Genomic DNA, 21,652 nt, shown 5'->3' on the forward strand with positions numbered 1-21,652 from the left:
TAGGTGTCTTCTTCCTCAGGGCCCACAGTATCTTTGTCTCATTTTTTTATCCCAAAGGGAAAATTTTTACCTTTTGTTATTTAGTTTAATGTTGCCATAGGTTTTTTGTAGATGGTTTTTAATGTACTAAGGAAGTTCTTTTTTTATCCTCGTTTGCAAAGAGTTTTTAAAATCATGAATGGATGTGTAATTTTATCAAACACTTATATTTATTGAGATAATACTATTAATTTTTTCTTTTATTCTGTTAACAGAATGAATTCAATGCATATATTAAAAAAGAAAACTTAAACATTAATGACCTAAGCATCTGTCTCAAAAAATTAAAAGATTATCCTTCTCCTAGTTAACTGTTAATAGCCCATCATTCCTACTGAATTAGTGCTTAATCTAAACCACATATTTGGTGTAGGAACACTTGCTAACATTTAAAAATACTCCTTACTCTAAAGTAGATTGGGGATCTATCATCTCTAAATGGAGATACAGCATACAAACTGGGTATAACAGTTGATGCCACGTGAACTGACAAACACATTTAAAAAATATTTTATTTCTATAATTTTAAAAACATTCTTGGCTTAGTCACTTATTTTGGTAATGGCATTTTGAAATCTTATGCTAAGTATTGAACCATCACTTTCTAGTAAGGGCCTAGAAATAGATTTCAGGCTTAGAGGATATATTTGGTATATCAGAAACATATGCCATCAAGTGGGTAGTTCCACTCCCCTGGAGAAACTGCCGTAGTGCAATTGCGCTGCCCATTTTATACATTACTTAGATAGCTGTTAGGATAGCCCATATCAGTCTTCTAGCTTCTTTATGGCTGCGTTTCAGTATAGAAACCGTGATAATTTTAAAACTGATTTAATCTGAGTGGAATCATTAATGATAGATTTAATTTAGGAAAAGTGAATTAATTCTGTAAAATGAAAATTGTGGTGACTATCAGGTAACAATAATTCACTCCAATTTGTGACCTAATAGTTATTTAACAGGCAGTTATTGGTCGTAGAGCCTGTTTTTTTTCCACAGACACCTGCTGCTTTAGGTTGCCAAAGCCTAAGACTTCCTTCTCAGCTGATGTTGAATATTGTTAGTTAAGCACAAACGTCATTATCAAGAAAACAGGAAGTTGTGTAGGAGAACAAGCCAAATGGTAAATTAATTCTCAGGGGAAAGGAAACTGACGTAGACTCAGGGAAGGAACCCTGCACTAATCTACTTTGTTCTTTTTTGATGGCTTGAGGAATAGATATGGTTTAAAATATAATTTTCCAGAAAATACATCAAATGATTGGTTTAGCATTAAGTTAGAAAGAACATATTTTGCTTGTATTTTGCGTTGTCTTAAAAATGCTAATGTCTTAAAGGTTGTATTCTATCTTTTTTAGCTGTGTTAATCCAGATTAATCCTTGGTTGTCATTAAAATCATGTAAAGCGTAGTTAAATTGCCAGCTTTTCCCTTTATATTTGTATTTTAATAAACTGAGTCAGATATCAGTAACTAGGACCAAGTAATGTTTGTTTTTTCTTAAAGATTTTATTTATTTATTTTTTAGAGAAAGGGGAGGGGAAGGAGAAAGAAGAGAGGGAGAGAAACATCAGTGTGTTGTTGCCCCTCCCATGCCCCCAACTGGGACCCTGGCCCAAAACCCAGGTATATTCCCTCACTGGGAATCAGGCTGGTAATTTGCAGTCCTGAGATTTGCACTCCTTTGGTTCACAGGCCTGCACTCAATCCTCTGAGCTACACCACCCAACTGATGTTTGAAAAAGGATTCAAATCCAAATTTACCTGTCACTATTTAAAGAGTTTGCTAAATAAATCAATAGTGTCAGTATTGTAGAGACTATTTAATTAAATTATGAGAGCCTTGTTCCTTCTTTTGCATCATTGATTTACATGTATAGAGGTGTTACACACATTACTGTTAAATCATTTTCTTTTCATTAAAATGCATGTGGTAGAGCACCTTTTTTTGGCAGTATTTGCTCCCTTTTACTTTTCATTATTATAGGTACTTAATAAAATAGCTTTTGTTGAAAAAATCATAATTCACATTTTTTACTAGGTTTCACCTTTAGTTACTAAGAAATGATTTAGTATAGTGGTTAAGGAAATGGACCCAGCGCCAGACATCCTGGGTTTGGATTCCAATTTTGTCACTTACTAGCACATATCTTCTATGTGCCTCAGTTTCCTCATCTGTTAAATGGAGGTAATAATAGCACCTATCTGTGAAGGTTACTGTGGACTTAAACAATTTAATTTAATTAAAGAACTTAGAATAGTGCCTGCCACATAGTAAGTGCTCAACAAATACTAGCTGTTTGTTGTTATTATTTATTGTAAAAAGAGTAATTTCAGGTAATGAATTTAAATTTGGGATCACATGTACAGCTCTTCAAAGGGATGACCTTTCATAAATAATTACACATTTACCTTTCTCAGAGGGGAGAATGAGAGCATCTTCCCAGTTGTGGTTAAATCATAAATTTTTGGCACAAAAAGTGCACAGGACTGGGAGTCAGGGTGTCTGCATTCATTCAGCAAATCTTTATCTCCACACACAGTGGTTGGATATCTGCATCCTGGACACTGTTGCTAGATGTCGGAGATTTAAAGATGCTTTAAAGATGTCTGGGTCTGGGACACTAAGATGTGGCCAGAGCCCTGATTTCCATTCCCAGTGTTCTCACCGAGTGCCTGTGAGACCCTCTGTGCTTCACTGTCGTCATCTGTAAAATGATACTTTTTAGGTTTAGTTTATAATTCTAAATATACACTAAAATTTCATCAGTGCCGGGTGCTTAGCACTCACTAAATGCTATACTAAGACATTTAAAAAAGTATAAAATAGTTCTTGGCACCAAGAATCTTATGATCTGGTTGGGGAAACAGACTACAGTTACCAGATAGGTAATAATATTGGCAGTTGTGTGATTAGATGTGAGGTAAGAAACCAAATGGATGAGAGTATGTGAGGTTATTTTATTTAGCATTTTATTTTATCGATGGTGAGCTGCAGTTTTTGTTGTGAAGTACAAGGTTAAACTGCCTGATTTGATGCTGTCAAGAATTTCCACTTGATACTTTCCATTTGGATGATCTGTAGTGACGGCTTAGCTCCTTTTGTTCTCCCACTTTAAAATAGTGCATTTCCAGTATATTGAGGCAATTAGAATTTAGTAAAAGATGATTTTTTAGAGACTAGTTCTTCATCCAAAAACCTTTTTCATTGTAATGCCAAGATATGTTTTTTGTTCTTGTCATTGCTGTAGTCTCAGCGCCTAGCACAGTGCCTAACATATAGTAAGCACTCAGCAAACAGTAGAGGGACAAATTTGAAATCACTTTAATTACCAGCAATTTTAAGTCACTGAAAACTGATTATTAAAAGTTACTCAATTGGTAATACTGGTTTTTTAAGCCATAAATCTAACTCTTTGGTAGGACCGTTGCCACAATACAGATAAAGTTTTACTGAAGTTAGTAACTTTTTACTTAGTAGCATTTTCATACTTGTATAAGGAAATGACTTTCTGGATGAGTGAACTTTCCCATTTTGTTAGTTACCTGTTACTGACATCTGAGGGCAACTTCACACCACACTGCTCAGCCAAGCCATTGCCAGAATTCTGACACAGAGAAACTGGGAGGCACAATGAGTGCTAGAAATGTGAAGTCTCTGATACCGCAATATGAAGACTTACATACTGACGGCTCTTTATCAGTGCATCGCCTGCATTCTTTCCTTCTGAAAAGGAGCAGAGCACTTTTGGAGAAAGAGAAATCAAGCAGTTGTAGCCACATTTCCTTAGTCAGATATGGAAAGGATGTATTTAGCTTTAAAATGTTTATATAATTACAAAATAGTTTTTTAATCATGAAAATCAAAACAATGCAGAAAGGCAATCGAAGAAAGTTGTAAAAATCACCCCAAATTCTGCTACATTTTGGTGATTCTTCTGAAATCTGTTTACGTACACAAGAATGTACATGCATAGATCATCTTTTCCATGAATGCACACCACACTATTTGTGTGTGTTTTTCAGTCTTTTTTTAACCCATGCCCTTTTTTGGTTAACAGAAAAAGTTGTGCCCTCCTTCAGTGTGATTTGAGATTTCACAGTAAGTTAAATAACATGACCAAAACCAATTTTAGATAGAGGTAATTAAAGAAGAAACATTTTAGTTTAATCTTAAAAGAACCTTTAGGTACCACGACATTGACTTTTGCCCCATAAACCTACTTGTCCTGTGTACTATGGAGGATAGCGCTTACCAAATCTTTTAAATAATTTGCTCCATATTTTATTGGAGCAGAGGCTGGTGCTCTGTAGGAGAGAGAGTCCTGCAGATGGAATCTTGGCCTTTCCTCTGTTGCCTTGAACAGTTTAGCTTTTGGTCCCAAATTTGTAATTCTTCTAATTTTAATATTTTAATTTGGTTATGCTCTTTGGGGAGTATTACCTTCATCCCCATCCCCACTCCAAGTGAGTGACCTTACCAACAAGTATGTATTTTGGCTAGCCCACCATTAATCTGGCTCTGCTTCCATATAAGATTTGGTTATCATCTCACACTTTATACCAGTGGTTTTCAACCTGTGTGCCACAAGAATTTTTCTTTTTTTTTTTTGTGATTTTATTTTATTTTTTTTAAACTTTTTTATTGATTATGCCATTACATTTGTTCTATTCCCCCCCTCCGTTCTCCTCCACCCTGCATACCCCCTCCCCCACCATTTCCCCCTAAGAATTTTTCTTATTTCTTTTTTTTTTAAGACAGGAAGAGGAGAGGAGGGATGAGAGGGCAGTGGGTGGAGAGAGTGAGAGAGAGCTAGCACATGCTCATTTATTTGTTCCAATTATTCATGCATTCATTGGTTGATTATCTTTCGTGCCCCAGGGATCAAACCAACCTTGGTGTGTCATTTTGATGCTTTAACCAACTGATCTACCTTCTTGGTAGATCTACCAGGCAAGAATTTTTAAAACATGCAAAACCTGACTAAACAGGGGCACTGACCTCTTTCCCCTTAGGTTGTCAAATAACACAATAACCATCTGGTATGAATGAATCAAAATTATACTTTTTTTTTGTCAGATTGGCAAAAAATATGTTTTTGGTGTGCTGCAGATTTTAGTAATTAGTTAATGAGTGCCATGAGATGAAAAAGATTGAAAATCGCAGCTTTACACTTCTGATTTTCCTTGTCCCTAAACTTACCCCTCTCCTGGTCACCCTATTGAGTAACTGTACTTATCTCTGTTGCCACTGCTGTTCCCCTAGTCAAAGTATCCATCATCTATCTTGCCAGAAATGGACTGCTGTCTGGTCTCCCCACTTCCATTTAACTCTTTACAGTCCCTTTCCCTCAGAGTAGATAGAGTGATCCCTCAAAAGCATAGAAGCAGATAAGATTACTATTCTTAAAACCTTTGCACTTGGAATAATTGCCATTACCTACAAGGCTCTTCAGGTATGTCCCTTCCTTACCAGTTGTCCTAGTCCTCTGCTGTTCTCTCCCTCATTCACTCTGTCCCCAGACAGATCAAGATTTCTTTCCCTGAATATCAGACTTGATCCTGCCCTCACGCCTTTGCACCAGCCTTTTCCTCTGCCTGGAATGTTCTTCCCGGGAACATAGTTGGCCCCTCTGTGTTACTTGGGGTTTTGGATTTCACCTCAGAGGTTTTCCCCAGTCACTCAGTGTAACTATTGTTTTATTGCAGCACCTGTTTTATTTTCTTCATAGCATTTAGCAATCTCAAACCATCTTTATTTATTTGTCTCTTGTGTATTGTTTTTTTCTTCCCTTGCCAGAATTACAGTTCCATTAGACTGTAGATCTTGTCTGTCTTATCTACCCTGTATTCCTGACAGTTAGGACAATGCTCAATAAATTTTATTGAAGTGAAAAAAAATCAGTGAATGAGTCACTCAGGGAGAGATGAACCCTTTTACACCCTGGGGTGTCTGGAACCAGCATTACGAATAGTAAGACAGGAGGGCGAAGGGTCACAGCACCAGAACACTTTCCCAGGCCTGGTTAAAGCCTAAAGTAAATAGTATAAAATGCTGCTCAACAGTGAAAGTAACAGTTCAGAAACTAATTTCACATTGAAGAACAGTGACTTGTTCAAACAAACTATAATCAGATTAATCCTGAGGATTATCTGTACTATGAATAACTTGAGATAAATAATTTGATCTTCAATCCCCAAAAGATACTTGATTATGATATTTTTATTAAAATTATATTAAAGCATTGATTGAATATAAGAAAAAAATCTCATTTCTTTCATTTGATTATACTTTACATTTTGTAATGCCATAATTATTTTCTGTGTTTTCAAGTAACTACTATGCTATGGGCTAGACAAGATTATACTATAGAGGAAGTATTTTACTTAATAAAATGTATTCCGCAGAATGTTTAATATTGATGGATAAAGGAGAATATGTTCTTAAAACTTGTGAAAAACGAAAATACATTAGTATGCAATTACTAGTGCAGCTTCACCGTGTAGTTTATGAACTGGTGTCTCTGTCGGCTGGTAGAGATAAAGAGGAACAGCCAGCCTAGTGATTTATATTAAATACATCTGAGTTAATGTTTCTGTCTCGTTCTTTCCTCTTTCACATTCAGGTAGTTTTTGGGGAAAGTAGTCAATTTAATGTGAGGTCTGAGTTAGATATTTTTAAAGCCAGCATTTCTTGAAATTTTTTCCAGATGGCCGTTGCCCTTCCAGTGGCCGTCTGGGGACGTTGTGCCTTCCCCAGCAGTGCTGCCGTTCCATTGCCTGCTTTTGTAGGCTCTGTTTCAGAAATGTTTCGTAGCACGTTTTAGAATTATGAAAGAAAATTAGCTTTCTTGCTTTATTTTATAAATTAAAAACCTCACTGTAGAAAACTAAATGATGACATTTAGTAACTTCCTCAATCTTCATATCAATATTTTGTTACTTTATGAAGTCAATACTGCTGTTAAACAGTTGAAGAAGTTACGGCTTGTAAGCTCGTGAAGATATCTCATGAAAGTAAATCTGTATAAAGAACGAAAGACATTGTATAACTTTGTGAAGTAATAGATTAAAAAAAATACCAAGCTGTCAAGACCTGGGTGACTAACTCGACGCCCTTTTAAATTTGTATTATATCTGAGCCTGAGTGCAGCGCACTGTGCTCTCCTGCAGAGGTAACTGTGGTGCCAATTCTGGAGGAAGTGCTGTGCGTGCCTTCCTGGAAGGAGAGAAAACCCCCTGGTACCAGGAAAAGGCCAGGAGTGGGCTCTTTTAATACTAACTGAGTGAAAGCTAATAGTCTATATTTAAAATATGACCATAACATTATTCTTGTTTTACCATCCTTGGCATCAAAGACTGCAGACCTTTTTTGGGTGATATACCTATATGGAAAGAGGGATACGCTTCTTGGAGAGAAATAGTTGAAGCAGTGTTGGTGTTTGTTCTTAGAAGGCGAGATAAATGAATTATTTGGTTTAGGGCAGGTCTTACTGTCTTGGCCTTCATGACCACTATGGGCTTTTATTTTGCTCTGTAAGCCAGTGTTTTACTCTTCTATTTATAAGATCATGTTTTATTTACTCTATTAAATATCTTAATATGTGAGATTAAAAAAACCTTTTCCTTTTTTTAAAAGCTGCACGTCATTGACTCCTGGACCCAACTGTGACCGATTTAAACTGCACATACCCTATGCTGGAGAGACATTAAAATGTAAGTAAATGATGACTATTTTACTGAAAATGTAGATTACAGAAATCGTTTTGAGTGTTCAGTTATTCTGCGAATGATCCCTGTATTTAAGTAATAAGTTTATGCTTCTATTTCTTGACTTACCGATGACTTTTAGTATCTTTTGAGTTCCTGCTCTGATATGTGAGGCATCAGCCTATTTTCGCTGCATCCTTTATCTCTCCCTTCTCCTCCTCTTTAACGTAACTGTATCACCAGTATTGGTTCCTGTGTTGGTTGTCCTGTAGCTTTAAAATTTTTTGAAAGGATCATTTTAAGCACTGTGTTGTACAGCTAAATGAACAGCACGTAAAATTCTTAGTGAGTGCCTGGCAGAGTTAGCACAGTTATACTTAAGCACAGTCTCTATGCAATGACGATGAACACCGACGATGCTTTTCTTTAGTTTGCCGTTAACCATAGTGTCTTTTGGCCCCCCACTTTATAAGATGAAGATTTTAGCCCCTGCTCTTCCTTCCATCCCTCTCCCTTCACCTCCCGACTTTTGTTTTCTGTTGTTTTCCTTTTGCATTGTCAAGATTGGTAACTTACTATAGATTCTAAATCTGTAATTGTCTTTTGGCCTTTGTTTATAAATTGCTTGAGTGATTGCTCTGCAGGCTGGCTCCTGTGCAGTTATCACTATGGGATTTCCTTTGTTATTCTCTTGGATTTGACCTTGTTTTGTAGAATCTGTGTATTGAGAAATGTTGTGTAGAATTGCAGCGTGGTAAGTAGGTTAACCCTTGTCTTGCTGGAACATACTCTCAAATAACTTGCTCGGATTCCACATCTCTGTCCACCCTTCCACCTTTCCTGCTCCCACCTTTCTTGTAGCTCTTCTCATACTTTTTTATTACCTCAGTCATAATCAGGCATCTTAATTTCCAAGAGCTCTTTCTTGCTCTTGCTCTCTGTTTCTTTTTCACAACATCTTGTTCTTGTTTTATGAATACAGTATCTTAAAAGTTTGCAAAGGATATGGATTTTTTTTCTGTTTTCTGAATTATCTTAATTTCTCCCTTGGGCTATATTTTTGTTTTTCTTTATCATCTTTTTTTCTCTCTCTTATTCTATAGCCTTTCCTCAAGTAAAAGGTGGTTTTGGCTTGTTCATTTATAATTAAGACAGACAATAAAACTCTGACCAGGACTTCTGTATAGACCAGGCTTACTGAGTATATGGGCTAAGGGTGAGTACGAGGGACCCCTATGTGTCACAGTTTAGAGCTTAACTGTTGTAGCTTTCCCTTGAAGAGTTTGTTCTATTTCTTTAGGAAATCCTCTGTGTTTTTTTTCTGGGGCTACACATCTGGCCACCATGGCATTTTGAGGGGTGAATGGGTATTACAGATGAAAAAACCGGATTCCACCCTATGGAAAGTGACTTCATAGGGTGATCTGATCATAACTTCCTAATTTGGCAGGCCTGTAATTTCTGTTTCAATTATTTTTTAAAAATTTCAGTTATAATTGACATACACTATTATTTTATATTAGTTTCAGGTATATAGAATTGTGGTTAGACATTTATACAATTTATGAAGTGACTCCTCCCCAAGTCTAGTATCCACCTGGCACCATACATAGTTATTACAACTATTTTCAACATAGTTATTGACTACTTGCCCTATGCTGTACTTTACATTCCCATGACTATTTTGTAACTACCAATTGGCACTTCTTAATCCTTTTTCACCCAGCTCCCCAACCTTTCTCCCTTCTATCAGTCTTTTCTGTGAATCGGTGACTGTTTCTGTTTTGTTTGTTCATTTATTTTGTTCACATACAAGTGAAACCATATGGTATTTGTATTATTCTGTTTGACTTACTTCACTTAGTCATGCCCCAAGCCTATAACATTCTCATGTTGTCACAAATAGTTAGATTTCATTCTTCTTCATGGCTGAGTAATATTCCACTGTGATATCTATGTATTGCCTCTCCTTTATCATCCATCGATGGGCACTTTGGTTGCTTCCATATTTTGGCTTTTGTAAATAATGCTAGTTCCATGTGCACTTGAAAAGAATATATATTCTGTAGCTTTGGGGTGAAATGCTCTAAAAATATTAATTAGAGTAATCCAGTCTTAAGTGCCATTTAGGCCTATAACTTCTTTATTGAAAGGTTTTAAGCCAGCCTTGTCTGTTGTTCTTGTGCATCTAGGTTAACACACCTTTGAAATACCTCTATTTGGGTATTAACCCTCAAGAGAGCACATAATTGTATTAAGTATCCAGTAATCCAGTCTTCTTCTTGCTTTCTTCAGTCTTCCTTATGTACCCTCCTTATGTACGGAAAATTTCAAATGCATGAAAGAGGCTGCAAAACCGTTATTCTGCAGAAGCATTTGAGTTCTTGCTCCCTGGCATATATTGTCACTTTGGCTCAAATAAACTCATAAAAATTCTCTACAGGTTTGGCTGTTTCTTATGTTGACAGTAAATAGATAGTTCCCTATGGAGCTTTTAATTATAAATTTCCACGTTCTTAGCCTTGTGTCTCATTCTTGTCTTTCCTTACCCCGGATGACTGCAAATTTTTATGGATTTACCAGGACAGATGGCTTCCTCCTCATCAGTAGCCTCTTCCTCACATTATTGCAGCCAGAGCTTTCTCTGCCCAGTCTTATCAATACTGCTGTTCCGACTGCATTCTGCCTTCCAGGAATTTGTTGAAATGTCTCATCTACCGATTGCTACTCTCTCCTCTTCCTCTTCATTCCCCTGTTGTTTTGGATTTTTATCTTCCTGTTTCTTCACTTAATCATTTAATGGGAGGTTGGGTCTAGCATTAATCATAGTATACAACTTTATAAAGTTTTTCATTAACTTCCATTGTATGGTTTAAATTATAATTTCAACCAATGTTGAATTCAAACTATTGGGAGCTTATGGTAATTAAATTTCCTACTTTTAAACTCAATGAAGTTAGAGAAGGAGGCTGTTTTGTTTATTAAATTATATCTTCAGTCCCTAACACAGTTAAGATATTCAATTAAGTATTTGTTGAAGAAATGAAATGAATTCATGCATAAATTAATGAATTTTAGCATAGGAATTTTTGTTAGTTGAAATATACCGTTATAGAGAATGTGACATTCTGTTAGATGTATCAGTCTGTTGCCAAAAGAAATTCAGTTTTTAGAAGTTATTTATTATACAAGGAATTTGTAATTGGAACATTGCTCTTAACAGTTCAGAAAACAGGAAGGACATACAGTACTGTACAGATTTGGAGTCTGTATCAAATTTGTCTGTATATATTTTACTCTACTTGTTCAAAGCAGATTAGTGAAAATAGTATGTAACTCAATTTTATATTTCAGAATATTTTATATATTAGAAAACAGTTCTTCTACAAATGTTTTATCTGTACATAAAGGAACTTTTGTGCAGGTCATGGTAGTGAGACTGAAAGACAAAGGGGAGAGTATATTTCTACCCACGAATTCATGAATTGATTCCTACAAAATTACCCACATTCAAAATGAAATAATTGAAATAAGAAGGACCAGTAAATTGTAGTACCTCAGGAATGATGTTGTTTCCTCAGCTCTTTTAACGTGAAGAGATAGTCCTTCAGTGTTGGCACAGTGAAATTCAAGTTACTAATTTGTGTAAGAGTCTTACGGAAAATCATCAAAGGATATTTGAATTTAAGAGAAGTCCTTGAATTTTATAGAAGAGACAACTGGTACTTACTTAAAGAGGATTGAAAAAGTGCAAATTCAGTGATCCAGTTTGATTTAAATAAAATGTATGTTAAAGTCCAGGATGGTGCCACTAAAGTGAGTGAAAATTTACCAGTTATAGCAAAATGCACAGAGGAAGATCATTGAGCTTCATATAAATGCATATTTGTTAAAATAACTACCCTAGTCATGATGTACAGCACTTAATTCTTTTCTTTTAAGATTTAATTTAATTTATATTTAGAGAGAAGGGAAGGGAGGGAGAACAAGAGGGAAAGAAATGTGATATGCGAGAGATACATCAGTCATTTGCTTCTCTCATGTTCCCCAACTGGGGATCTGACCCACAACCCAGGCATGTGCCCTGACTGGGAATTGAATTGGTAACCCTTTGGTTCTCAGGCTGGCACTCAATCCACTGAGCCACACCAGTCAGGACTACAGCACTTAATTCTTGAGGAAACTGTATTTGGGTTTTTGTGTACCCTGTTGAACTAGGGCAGGGAATAGGCTGTTTTGCTCATATTTTACTTCCAGTCTGTGTTGCACTGCCCTGCATCCAGAGGGGCCTTACGCGTGTTTGTGGGACGAGTGAACTACGTTCACTCTTCGGATCTGGCAGTGATGAGGTCTGATGAGGTTCAGAACTCTGAAGTATTCTCAGTATTTTGAGTTTGTTGGCTAACACTATATAACTATAAAGAGAGGTTATTAAATGACTGTAAGTTATATCAAGCAAGTCTATAGCTGGTAAAACATATGGTTTGCTGACCTAGGTTTCAAAATTAAAATGATCTTTTGTTTAAAATTTCTGTTTTTTTATACTAACAATTTACTTTAATCAGGGACTATTTGGTTATGAGAAACCCAATGGAACAAACATAAATTAAAGAGGTTTTTGTTAGTCTTTATAAGAAATTAAGTGAATCCCATGGTGCCCAAGGGTGGGAAGTGTAGCCATTCCTCATACACACTGGAATCAGGGACTCTGGATGGAAGACACCTTTGAAACCAGTCTGTGTTTTTGTCTTTGTCTGCATCTTTCTCCTCCATCTTATTCTACTGCCATTATATTCACTTTATTCCACACGCTCCCCACCCCGATTACCTGAGTCCTTTAAGGGGTGACTCAGTTCAGGGCCACTAGAGATTGCCTGTGGTCTTGGAATCTAAATTGCTGGGAGAGGGGGTCTGGCCTGATTGGCAGCTTGAGCTGGGTGTCCGTTTGTGATCCAGGAGTTCTGGGTATCAGCCTGGTTCCTAGAGGCCAGTTCAGCACAAGATCAGCATGGACTTTGGGCAGGGACCCAGAGAGGCTTCTATTCCATTGTTGCAGGAATTATTTCTAGAGAGCTTCCAAAAGAAACTATAGACATTTTTCATTTTGTCTTTAATAATAGATATGATAACATTTTATCATCTGAGAGGAATGATGAATATTTCAAAGCCATTTGTAGCAGACTGAGAAGTCATACCAAAAAATTACCTCCAAAGGTTCTGAAGTTGACTATTCCTGAGGAAAAGCCTTCATTCAGAGGAAAAACTGAAAAAAAAAAAAAGTTATGATTTGGGTAATACATTTTCGCCCATGGTCTCAGAAGAGCAGTGTACAATTACTGTTCATTTCCGAGGCTCTGATAATACATCAATGAATTAAAAAATTTTTCAAGAATGATTACAACAAAATGAAACCCATTTTTGAAATGCTGTTTAAATGGAACTCACCATTCAATTAAACGATGGTCAAACATATACAAAGGTTTTTGTAGACATGTTATAAATAGTGTTCAAGAACTTCTGCTTTACCGAATCTTGAAATCACTTTCATTTTGATCCTCCCAGGTGGTTTGGCTGCTCCCGGTGCGTGTGCATTAGCGCAGTGCTCCTCGCATCTCAGGTCTCTTACTCAGTGCTCCGTCTGAGCCAGTCAGTGTAGTAAACTCTGATCGCACTTTGTCGATCACACTTTGTCTATCACTCTAAAAACTTACTCAGTAGCTCTGTGTAGGCACACTCAAGGGCTCGACACTGATGGCTGGCAGGCAGACTGAACTCGCCACACTGGTAGTACCTGAAGGGCCCAGTGGAGAAGTTTGTTGCATCAGCTGGAAGAGATGTTGAAGCTCTGTTGAGTTACTCTTATCAAAGTGAGAGTAACTTTGCACTTTGTTTGGTGTATTATGATATCTTTTATCTTGAACTTTGGCCAATAGTTCAAAAGCTGGCTGCTGCTGCTCTAGCTGTTGGCAGTTTTGTTGGGATGACAGTGTTATTTTATGAAAAATTCCTTGTATTTATTATTTATTTTTAATTGCCATTTTATTATTCATATTTTTTATTTAAAATATATTTTATTAATTATGCCATTACAGTTGTTCTATTTCCCCCTTCATTCCCCTCCACCCTGCACACTCCCCCCCCATTTCCCCCCTTTAGTTTATGACCACGTGTCTCAAGTTCTTTAGATTCTATATTTCCCATACTATTCTTGCCCTCCCCCCTATCTGTTTTCTACCTACCATCTATGCTATTTATTTTCTGTACCTTCTCCCCCCTTCTCCTCCTCCCACTCCCCTATTGCTAACCCTCCATGTGATCTTCATTTCTATGGTTCTGCTCCTGATCTAGCTGTACTCTTAGTTTGCTTTTGTTTTAGGTGTGGTTGTTAATCACTGTGAGTTTGCTGTCCTTTCACTGTTCATCTTTTTTATCTTCTTTTTCTTAGGTAAGTCCCTTTAACATTTCATATAATAAGGGCTTGGTGATGATGAACTTCTTGAATTTGATCTTATCTGAGAAGCATTTTATCTGCCCTTCCATTCTAAATGAAAGCTTTGCTGGATAGATCGATCTTGGATGTAGGTCTTTGGATTTCATGACTTGGAATACTTCTTTCCAGCCCCTTCTTGCCTGTAAGGTCTCTTTTGAGAAATCCGCTGACAGTCTGATGGGAACTCCTTTGTAGGTGACTGTCCCCTTATCTCTTGCTGCTTCTAGGATTCTCTCCTTCATTTGAATCTTGGCTAATGTAATGATGATGTGCCTTGGTGTGTTCCTTCTTGGGTCCAACTTCTTTGGGACTCTCTGAGCTTCCTGGATTTCCCGGAAGTCTATTTCCTTTGCCAGATTGGGGAAGTTCTCCTTTATTATTTGTTCAAATAAGTTTTCCACTGGTGACTGTTCCTCTTCCCCTTCTGGTATCCCTATAATTCGGATGTTGGAATGTTTAAATATGTCCTGGAGGTTCCTATGTCTCTCCTCATTTTTTTGAATTCTTGTTTCTTCATCCTTTTCTGTTTGGTCATTTTTTTCCTCCTTCTGGTCTGCTCCTTTGATTTGAGCCCCAGTTTCCTTTCCATTACTATTGGTTTCTCGTGTATTTCCCTTCATTTCAATTAGTTTAGCCTTCATATGTTTCTCTAATTTGTGACTAAAATCAACCAGTTCTGTGAGCATCCTGATCACCAGTATTTTGAATTGTGCATCTGAAAGTTTGGCTATTTCTTCATTGCTTAGATTTATGGGCTCTGGGGCTCTGAGTTGTTCCTGAGCCATGTTTTGTTCTGTTCGCGCCTGTTACGTATGAGGAGTGGAGCCTTAGTTGTTTACCAGGGTGGGGCCACTCAGGTGGCTGGTTTGTGACGCTGAGTGTGGGGGTGGGGTCAGAGAGGGACAATGACGGTCCCCTCTGCCGCTTCCCGCCGCGGGGGCCTGCGAGGTCTGTCTCACTGCTCGCTCCTTCACCGGTTTATCTGCACGCGAAAGTGTGACTGCAATCAGCCCTCAGTGGGTCTGCCAGCTTCTCCACACCTGGGATCCGCCCACAGCTGCTGGCACACCTGGGTTGCACGCCCGCTGGGTCGGGTGGATCTTTCCTGCCTGACTGCGCTCTGCTGTTGGCTTCACCCCCTTACCGGTTTGGCTGAAGGGTTAGTTGTTGTCAGACTTTCGTGTAGTTCAATTTTCTGTGGTTTGGCTGTGTTTTTGTTGCTAAAACTTTGTTGTTTTTAAACTTAGTTGTGTGAGAAGGCGCAGTGCTTCCACCTACGCCTCCATCTTGGCGGAATTCTCCCTGTATTGTTTAAAATAAATGATGTGTTTGGAAAATGTTAACCAACTGATTGTTTTGCTTAAACCCTTTCTCCCATACCTTTGTCATTTACTGACTGAGTCCCTCAGCCTAATGTCCACCACCTGCCATTTCGGCCTCTCATTCCCCCTCCTACATGGGAGCTCACAACACACCATCCAAGACACACAAGTGATTTGCAAGTTGTACTTGTCAAATTCCCTGCTTTTTCTGTTTCTGCTTTTGTCCACAGTGTTTCGGCTTCAGTTGGACCAACCAGGAAGTAATAACACAGCTCATTTTGTTCTGTCACATTGGGTTCCTCATTTGCACTCACAAATCTGCGCTCTAATCATGGATGTGTTCTCAGGGGCTCTTTGGCCACCACTCTTTTTGTCTCCCAGGTCATATGCAGGGAGAGCAGGAATTGACCATTTTTCCTGTGACTTGTAACAGTTAAGTAAAAAGTTGGATACTGTCAGTGGACTTAGTGTTTTGCATCATGCTGAGAGGCATTATAATTTCCTTGGTAGCATAGTTCATTTTACTTTATTTTTATCTTTTCAAAGGATTCATTTACTTAAAGATTATTATGTAGCATTCAGAGTATTTTTAGAGGTTAATTAGGGAGGCCGGTCACCTTTGATTTAGTGAATGTTCTAAAAAAATGCTCATTGAAAGGCAAGTAAGAAGTGCTAATTTTGTGGATTAGACATTACCTCTGCCTTAGATTTTGAGGATTCCTTTGTTCTGGTGTTTCAGAGTATTTTATTTTCTTGGAATTCATGGAATGTTTGAAAAATTTTTTAAGAATAGCAGTTAATATTAAAGTGAGCCAGTATAGCTGACTATATATAAAAATAAATGAATAAATCTGGCTTTGATGTTGATTATAATTTATTAAAATATGACTGGTAAATCGCTAAAATAACTGAGCATTTATTTGATAGTTAGGTTTATTTATATACATTATATTTCATTTAATCACACAGTAATTCTGAGACACAGATTTGTATCCCATTTTTTAATATTAACTTTATTGAGGTATAATTTATATATAATACAATGTACCTATTTTAGTTGTACAGTTACATAAAAATGTGGCACATGTAAGCACCTATATTAATTACTATACCATAGCCAAATATATAATATTTTAATCCCCCAAAGATTTAGAGCATTTCCTTCCTTCTGTACGTCACCATCTCCTCACCCTCCAAGCTTTTATCCTCTTTGAAATTAAAAAAGTTTTTTCTGTTTTAGAATTTCTTATAAATTGAATCATGTACTATATGGGTTTTGTATATGGCTTCTTTCATTCTGATTTTCAAATGTTGAGCCAGTATTTCGTTTCTGGAATTCATCCCACTTGATCATTATGTATTATCCTTTTTATATATTGCTGGGTTTGATTAACTTCCATTCTTTTAAGGATGTTTGCATTTATATTTGATTCTGTAATTCTGTACTTTCTTGTAGTTCTTTGCTTGGTTTTAGTATCAGAGTTAATGCTGGCCTCATAAAGTGAGTTGGGAAGCATTCAGTGCTCTTCTGTTTTCTGCATTTGTGAAGCATTGATTTTATTTATTTCTTAAATGTTTGGTCAGGTTCACTAGTAAAGCCATCTAGGCCTGGAGTGTGCGCGTGTGAGAGTGTATGGATAGCCTTTTTAAAAATTACAAATGCAATTTAACAGATATAAATAATGCTAGCAGGTTAATTGTTTTTAAGTGAGGTTTTATAGTCTTGTCTTTCAGGGAATTTGTGCATTTCATCTAAGTTGTTGAATGTATTAGCATATTGTGATTTCTAGTGCTCCCCTTCGTATCTTTTTACTGCCTGTATAATCTGTACTGGTGACCCCTTTTGTCTTTCCCGATGCCTGTCTTTTCTCTGCTTTTCTTGTTAGTTTAGCTAGGGGATTCACAATTTTATTAGTCTTTTCCATGACTGGTCCAGTGTTTAGAGTATGCATCTTTAACTTTTCACGGCCTGCTATTAAAAATATTGTAAGTTTTCATTTATAGTGTAAGAACCTAACAAAAGTTTATAGTTCTCTTTCCTCCATCCCCAATTGTTCTGTGCTATTGTTGTCATACATTTTATATCTTCATATATTATAAAGCTTATGGGCTTTGTCTTTAGTAAAATGTCTTTTGAAATCTTTACCCATATTTTTTCTAAACTATTTTTTTTCTATAATTCAGTTTTGAAAATTCTTTATATATTTTAAATACAAGCCCTTTATCAGATGTATGATTTACAGATATTTTCTCCTGTGCTTATCTTTTCATTGTCTTACCAACTCAGAAATTTTGATGAAGTTCAATTTATTTATTTATTTATTTTATCAATGTATGGTTGCTTCTGGTGCATCCCCTGCTGGGAACTGGCCCCTTCTGGGAACTGGCCTGCAACCCGGGCATGTGCCCTGACTGGGAATTGAACCGAGATCTTTTGGTTCGCAGGCCCGTGCTCAATCTACTGAGCTACACCAGCCAGGGCTGTATCTTTTTTTTTTTAATTATGCTTTTGGTGTCCCATGTAAGAACTTTGACTAACCCAAAACACAAAGGTTTTCATCATATGCTTTCTTCTAGACATTTCATAGGGTTAGGTTTTACATTTAAGTCTGTGATCCATTTTAAGTTTATTTTTGTATATGGTTCAAGGTCAAAAATTAATTGTCTTTATATGTATGAGGCTGTTTCTGGACTTTCTAGTCTGTTCTGTTGACTTTATGTCTAATTTTATGTTTTGATTACTGTAGTTTGTATAAAGTCTTAAAATTAAGTAGTCTAAATACTCCACAATTTTATTGTTTCTTTTTTAATGGATTTGGAAATTCTAGATCTTTTTGCATTTTCATATAAAACATGGAATCATCTATTCCATGTATAGATCTTGTACTTTTTTTGTCATGTTTATTTTGATGTTATTGTAAATTGTGTTTTTTGGGGATTTCAGATTCTGATTGTTCATTGCTGGTATATAGAGATACAATTGATTTTTTAGTCTATTGACATTAGCTCCTGCAGCCTTGGTAAGCTCATGTATGAGTTGTAGTAGCTCGTATGTAGATTTTATAGGATTTTCCACATATAAGCTACTACAACTCATACATGAGCTGTCAGCTGTGAAAATTTGACAGTTTTATTTCTTCCTATCCAATCTGAATGTCTTTTATTTATCTTGCCTTGGTGCATTGACTAGAATCTCCTACTTCATGTTGAATATGAGTGTTGAGAGCAAACGTTTGTGCCTCATTCCAGATTTTATCAGAGAAGCATTTAGTCTTTCACCATTAACTACAATTTGGCTGTGTATTTTTCACTGATACTCTTTATCAGTTTGAGGAAGTTTCTTTCTATTCCTACTTAATTGAGAGGTTTTTAAAATTTGTTTCTTTGTTTCAAAATCAGAAATTGTGGTTGGATTTTGACAAATACATTCCTTCATCTATTATGAATATCATGTATTATTGATTTTTTACATTACTAATATGATGGATTTCACAGATTGATTTTTGAATATCAACTTACCTTGCATCTCTCATATAAAGTTTAGTTGGTCATGATGTATTATTACCTTTTTTGTATACTTTTGGATTCAATTTTCTAAAACTTTGTTTAGAATTTTGCAGTTACGTTTATGGGTGGTAATAGGTTTGTACAGTAGTTTTCATTGAACCCTTTTTTTTTCTGGTTTTGGCATCATAACAAAGCTGACTTTGAGAAAGAATGTGTTGTGATGAAAACTCTCTTCTTCATTTTTTGGGGTATGGTCTGTGAGGAAGTCATATTACTTCTTCCTTAGCTGTTCGGTGTGATTTGTTAGTGGAACCATCTGGGCCTGGAGTTTTCTTTATGGAAAGGCTTTAAAGTACACATTCAATTTCCTTGGTAGAACCAGTCAGGTTGTCTGCTTAGGTGAGTGTTAGCAGTTCATATCTTGAAAGAAGTTTGTCCATTTCATCTAAGTTGTTGAACTTATTGGCATAAAGTTTTTCATAGTACTCATTTAAAAAAATATATGTAAAATCTGTAATGATTCACATCTGTTTTTCCTGATATTGGTAATTTCTTTTCTTCTACCCCCACCCCTTTTTTTACCAGTCTGGCTAATTTTTCAATTTTATTCATCTTCTCAGAGAACCAGCTTTTGGTTTTATCCATCTTTTCTGTTCTTGTGTTTTCCTTTACATGAATTTCCTTTTTTTTTAAAAAATAGATTTTATTCATTTATTTTTAGAGGGGAAGGGAAGGAGAGAGGGAGAGAAATATCAATGTATGGTTGCCTCTCGTGTGTCCCCTACTGGGAACTGGCCTGCAGGGAACTGGCTTGCAACCCAGGCATGTGCCCTGCCTGGGAATCAAACCACAGTCGTCTGCTTCGCAGGCCCGCGCTTAATCCACTGAGCTATACCAGCTGGGGTTGAATTTCCTTTCTGATCTTCTCTTACTTTGGGTTTACTTGTTCTTCTTTCTCTAGTGTGTTGAGGCAGAAGCTCTGGTCATTGACTTGAGAACTTTCTTCTTTTCTAATACTGGTGTTTAATGCTATAAATTTTTAACTACTGCTTTAGCTGTATCCCACTGGTCTGGATATGCTGTATTTTATTTTAATTCATTATATTGTTAATTTCCCTTTTGATTTCTTCTTAGTCTCATGGGTTATTTGGAAATGTGCAGCATTTCTGGATTTTTCAGGAATCTTTCTTTTATTGATTTTGAATTTAATTCCATTATGATTCAAAAAATGCTTTGTATATTTTACATCTTTTTTAATATATTGAGACTTGTTTTATGGCCTAGGATGTGGACTATTTCAGTAAATGTATAGCATCTTGTGAGGTACAAAGTTGGTGCCAACAAATGTCTATATGTCTATTGATTATCTTTGTATTTAGGGCGATCCCTTTTTTTTTTTTTTGCAAGATAATGGCACTGGCAATAGTGCCTTCAGATCAGAAAAGAGAATCTAATACTTTCTCAGAGGAGGTAAAGCAGAGATTTTAAAGTTCTGGTCTGATTTAAGAACGAAGAGTACTTAGGAAACTAGGTTTTAAGGGAAGCCCAATGTGCTTCTGTTTGTTTTGAATTAGTCCCTCTGTAAAAATTATTTTGGCCTGTAAGAACATTGAATTGCCTTCATCTCTAGGACATTTCAGGCAGAAGTTGGCATAAGACCTTTGGGGACATTTGGTGGCCATTCCAGTTGGCACAGGCACTCCAGCCACTTCAGGCTGTTGCATGGCAGGCTCTACGTGGTGCTGCCTAGCAGTTGGTCCCCATTGATTTTCACTGGGTCATTAGTCTGCTTTAGCGGAAATAATAGAGATTTTCATATTTCCATTCTCCCAAAAGATATGAACCATGTCTTAATTTCTAGTGCATGATGTCATTCACATTAACTTCTGTATACTGATTTTTAATAAATCTATCTTATCTTTTTATATGTATTTATTTATGTGGCAGATATGACTCTTTGATTCTATTGAAATTGAAAAGTGAGCCTTTTGCCTGATGTAACCAGCCTATTAAATCTCCATAGAGCAGTTCTTTTAATACTGTTCCCAGGCTGCTATCAAATTTTTAATTTACTGAAATTTTTCTCCAGGTTTCTAGAGTTAGGTAAGATAATCATCTTTTGAGTCTTCAGCCAGATACATATCAGCATATAGAAAAGAAAACCAGGAGGGCTTCACCCCTCACATTTCCCTTTTGATACCAGTCACACTAACATCATTAGTAACAACCCCACCAAAAGAATAAATCCTTGTTTTTCTCCTGCCTTTGGCTACAGGGCTAGGTTGTAAAAGGAAGAGAACAAAATGTTTTAATAGGATCATTTTTAGTGATGGGGAATTAGAGCCATTAAAAAATAAACAGCTTAACCAAAAATATAGCAAAATAGACAAGTGGATGCTAGAGGATCTGGGAAGTTCCAGGGAGTTTTGTAGATGCAGAATTTCAAACAAACACGAGATACATTTAACTAGTGGGGGGTATGAAGGGACAAGGGAAGAGAGAAATGGTGGGGATAGAGTTAGCCTGGAGATTAAAACAAAGAATTTTTTTTAAAGTTCTTATGCAGTCTGAATAAAAATTATGCT

General features: G+C 36.5%; 1 protein-coding gene across 2 annotated transcripts in view; it reads left to right on the plus strand.

Moving 5' to 3' along the window:
* The window catches only part of BABAM2 (BRISC and BRCA1 A complex member 2), a 357,539-nt gene that overhangs the window by 29,290 nt on the left and 306,597 nt on the right, over positions 1-21,652 (plus strand). The window contains exon 3 of one of the 2 annotated variants that reach the window (XM_037146619.2): positions 7,678-7,754. In XM_037146619.2, coding sequence (XP_037002514.1) covers positions 7,678-7,754 — 77 coding nt within the window. Of the gene's footprint in view, positions 1-7,676; positions 7,755-21,652 lie in introns of those variants that run through there. The other variant, XM_037146620.2, reaches the window with a different exon arrangement.

Source organism: Artibeus jamaicensis, unplaced genomic scaffold, assembly GCF_021234435.1.
Source record: "Artibeus jamaicensis isolate MK-2021 breed Jamaican fruit bat unplaced genomic scaffold, CSHL_Jam_final contig_465, whole genome shotgun sequence".
In the NCBI taxonomy this organism is placed as follows: domain Eukaryota; kingdom Metazoa; phylum Chordata; class Mammalia; order Chiroptera; family Phyllostomidae; genus Artibeus; species Artibeus jamaicensis.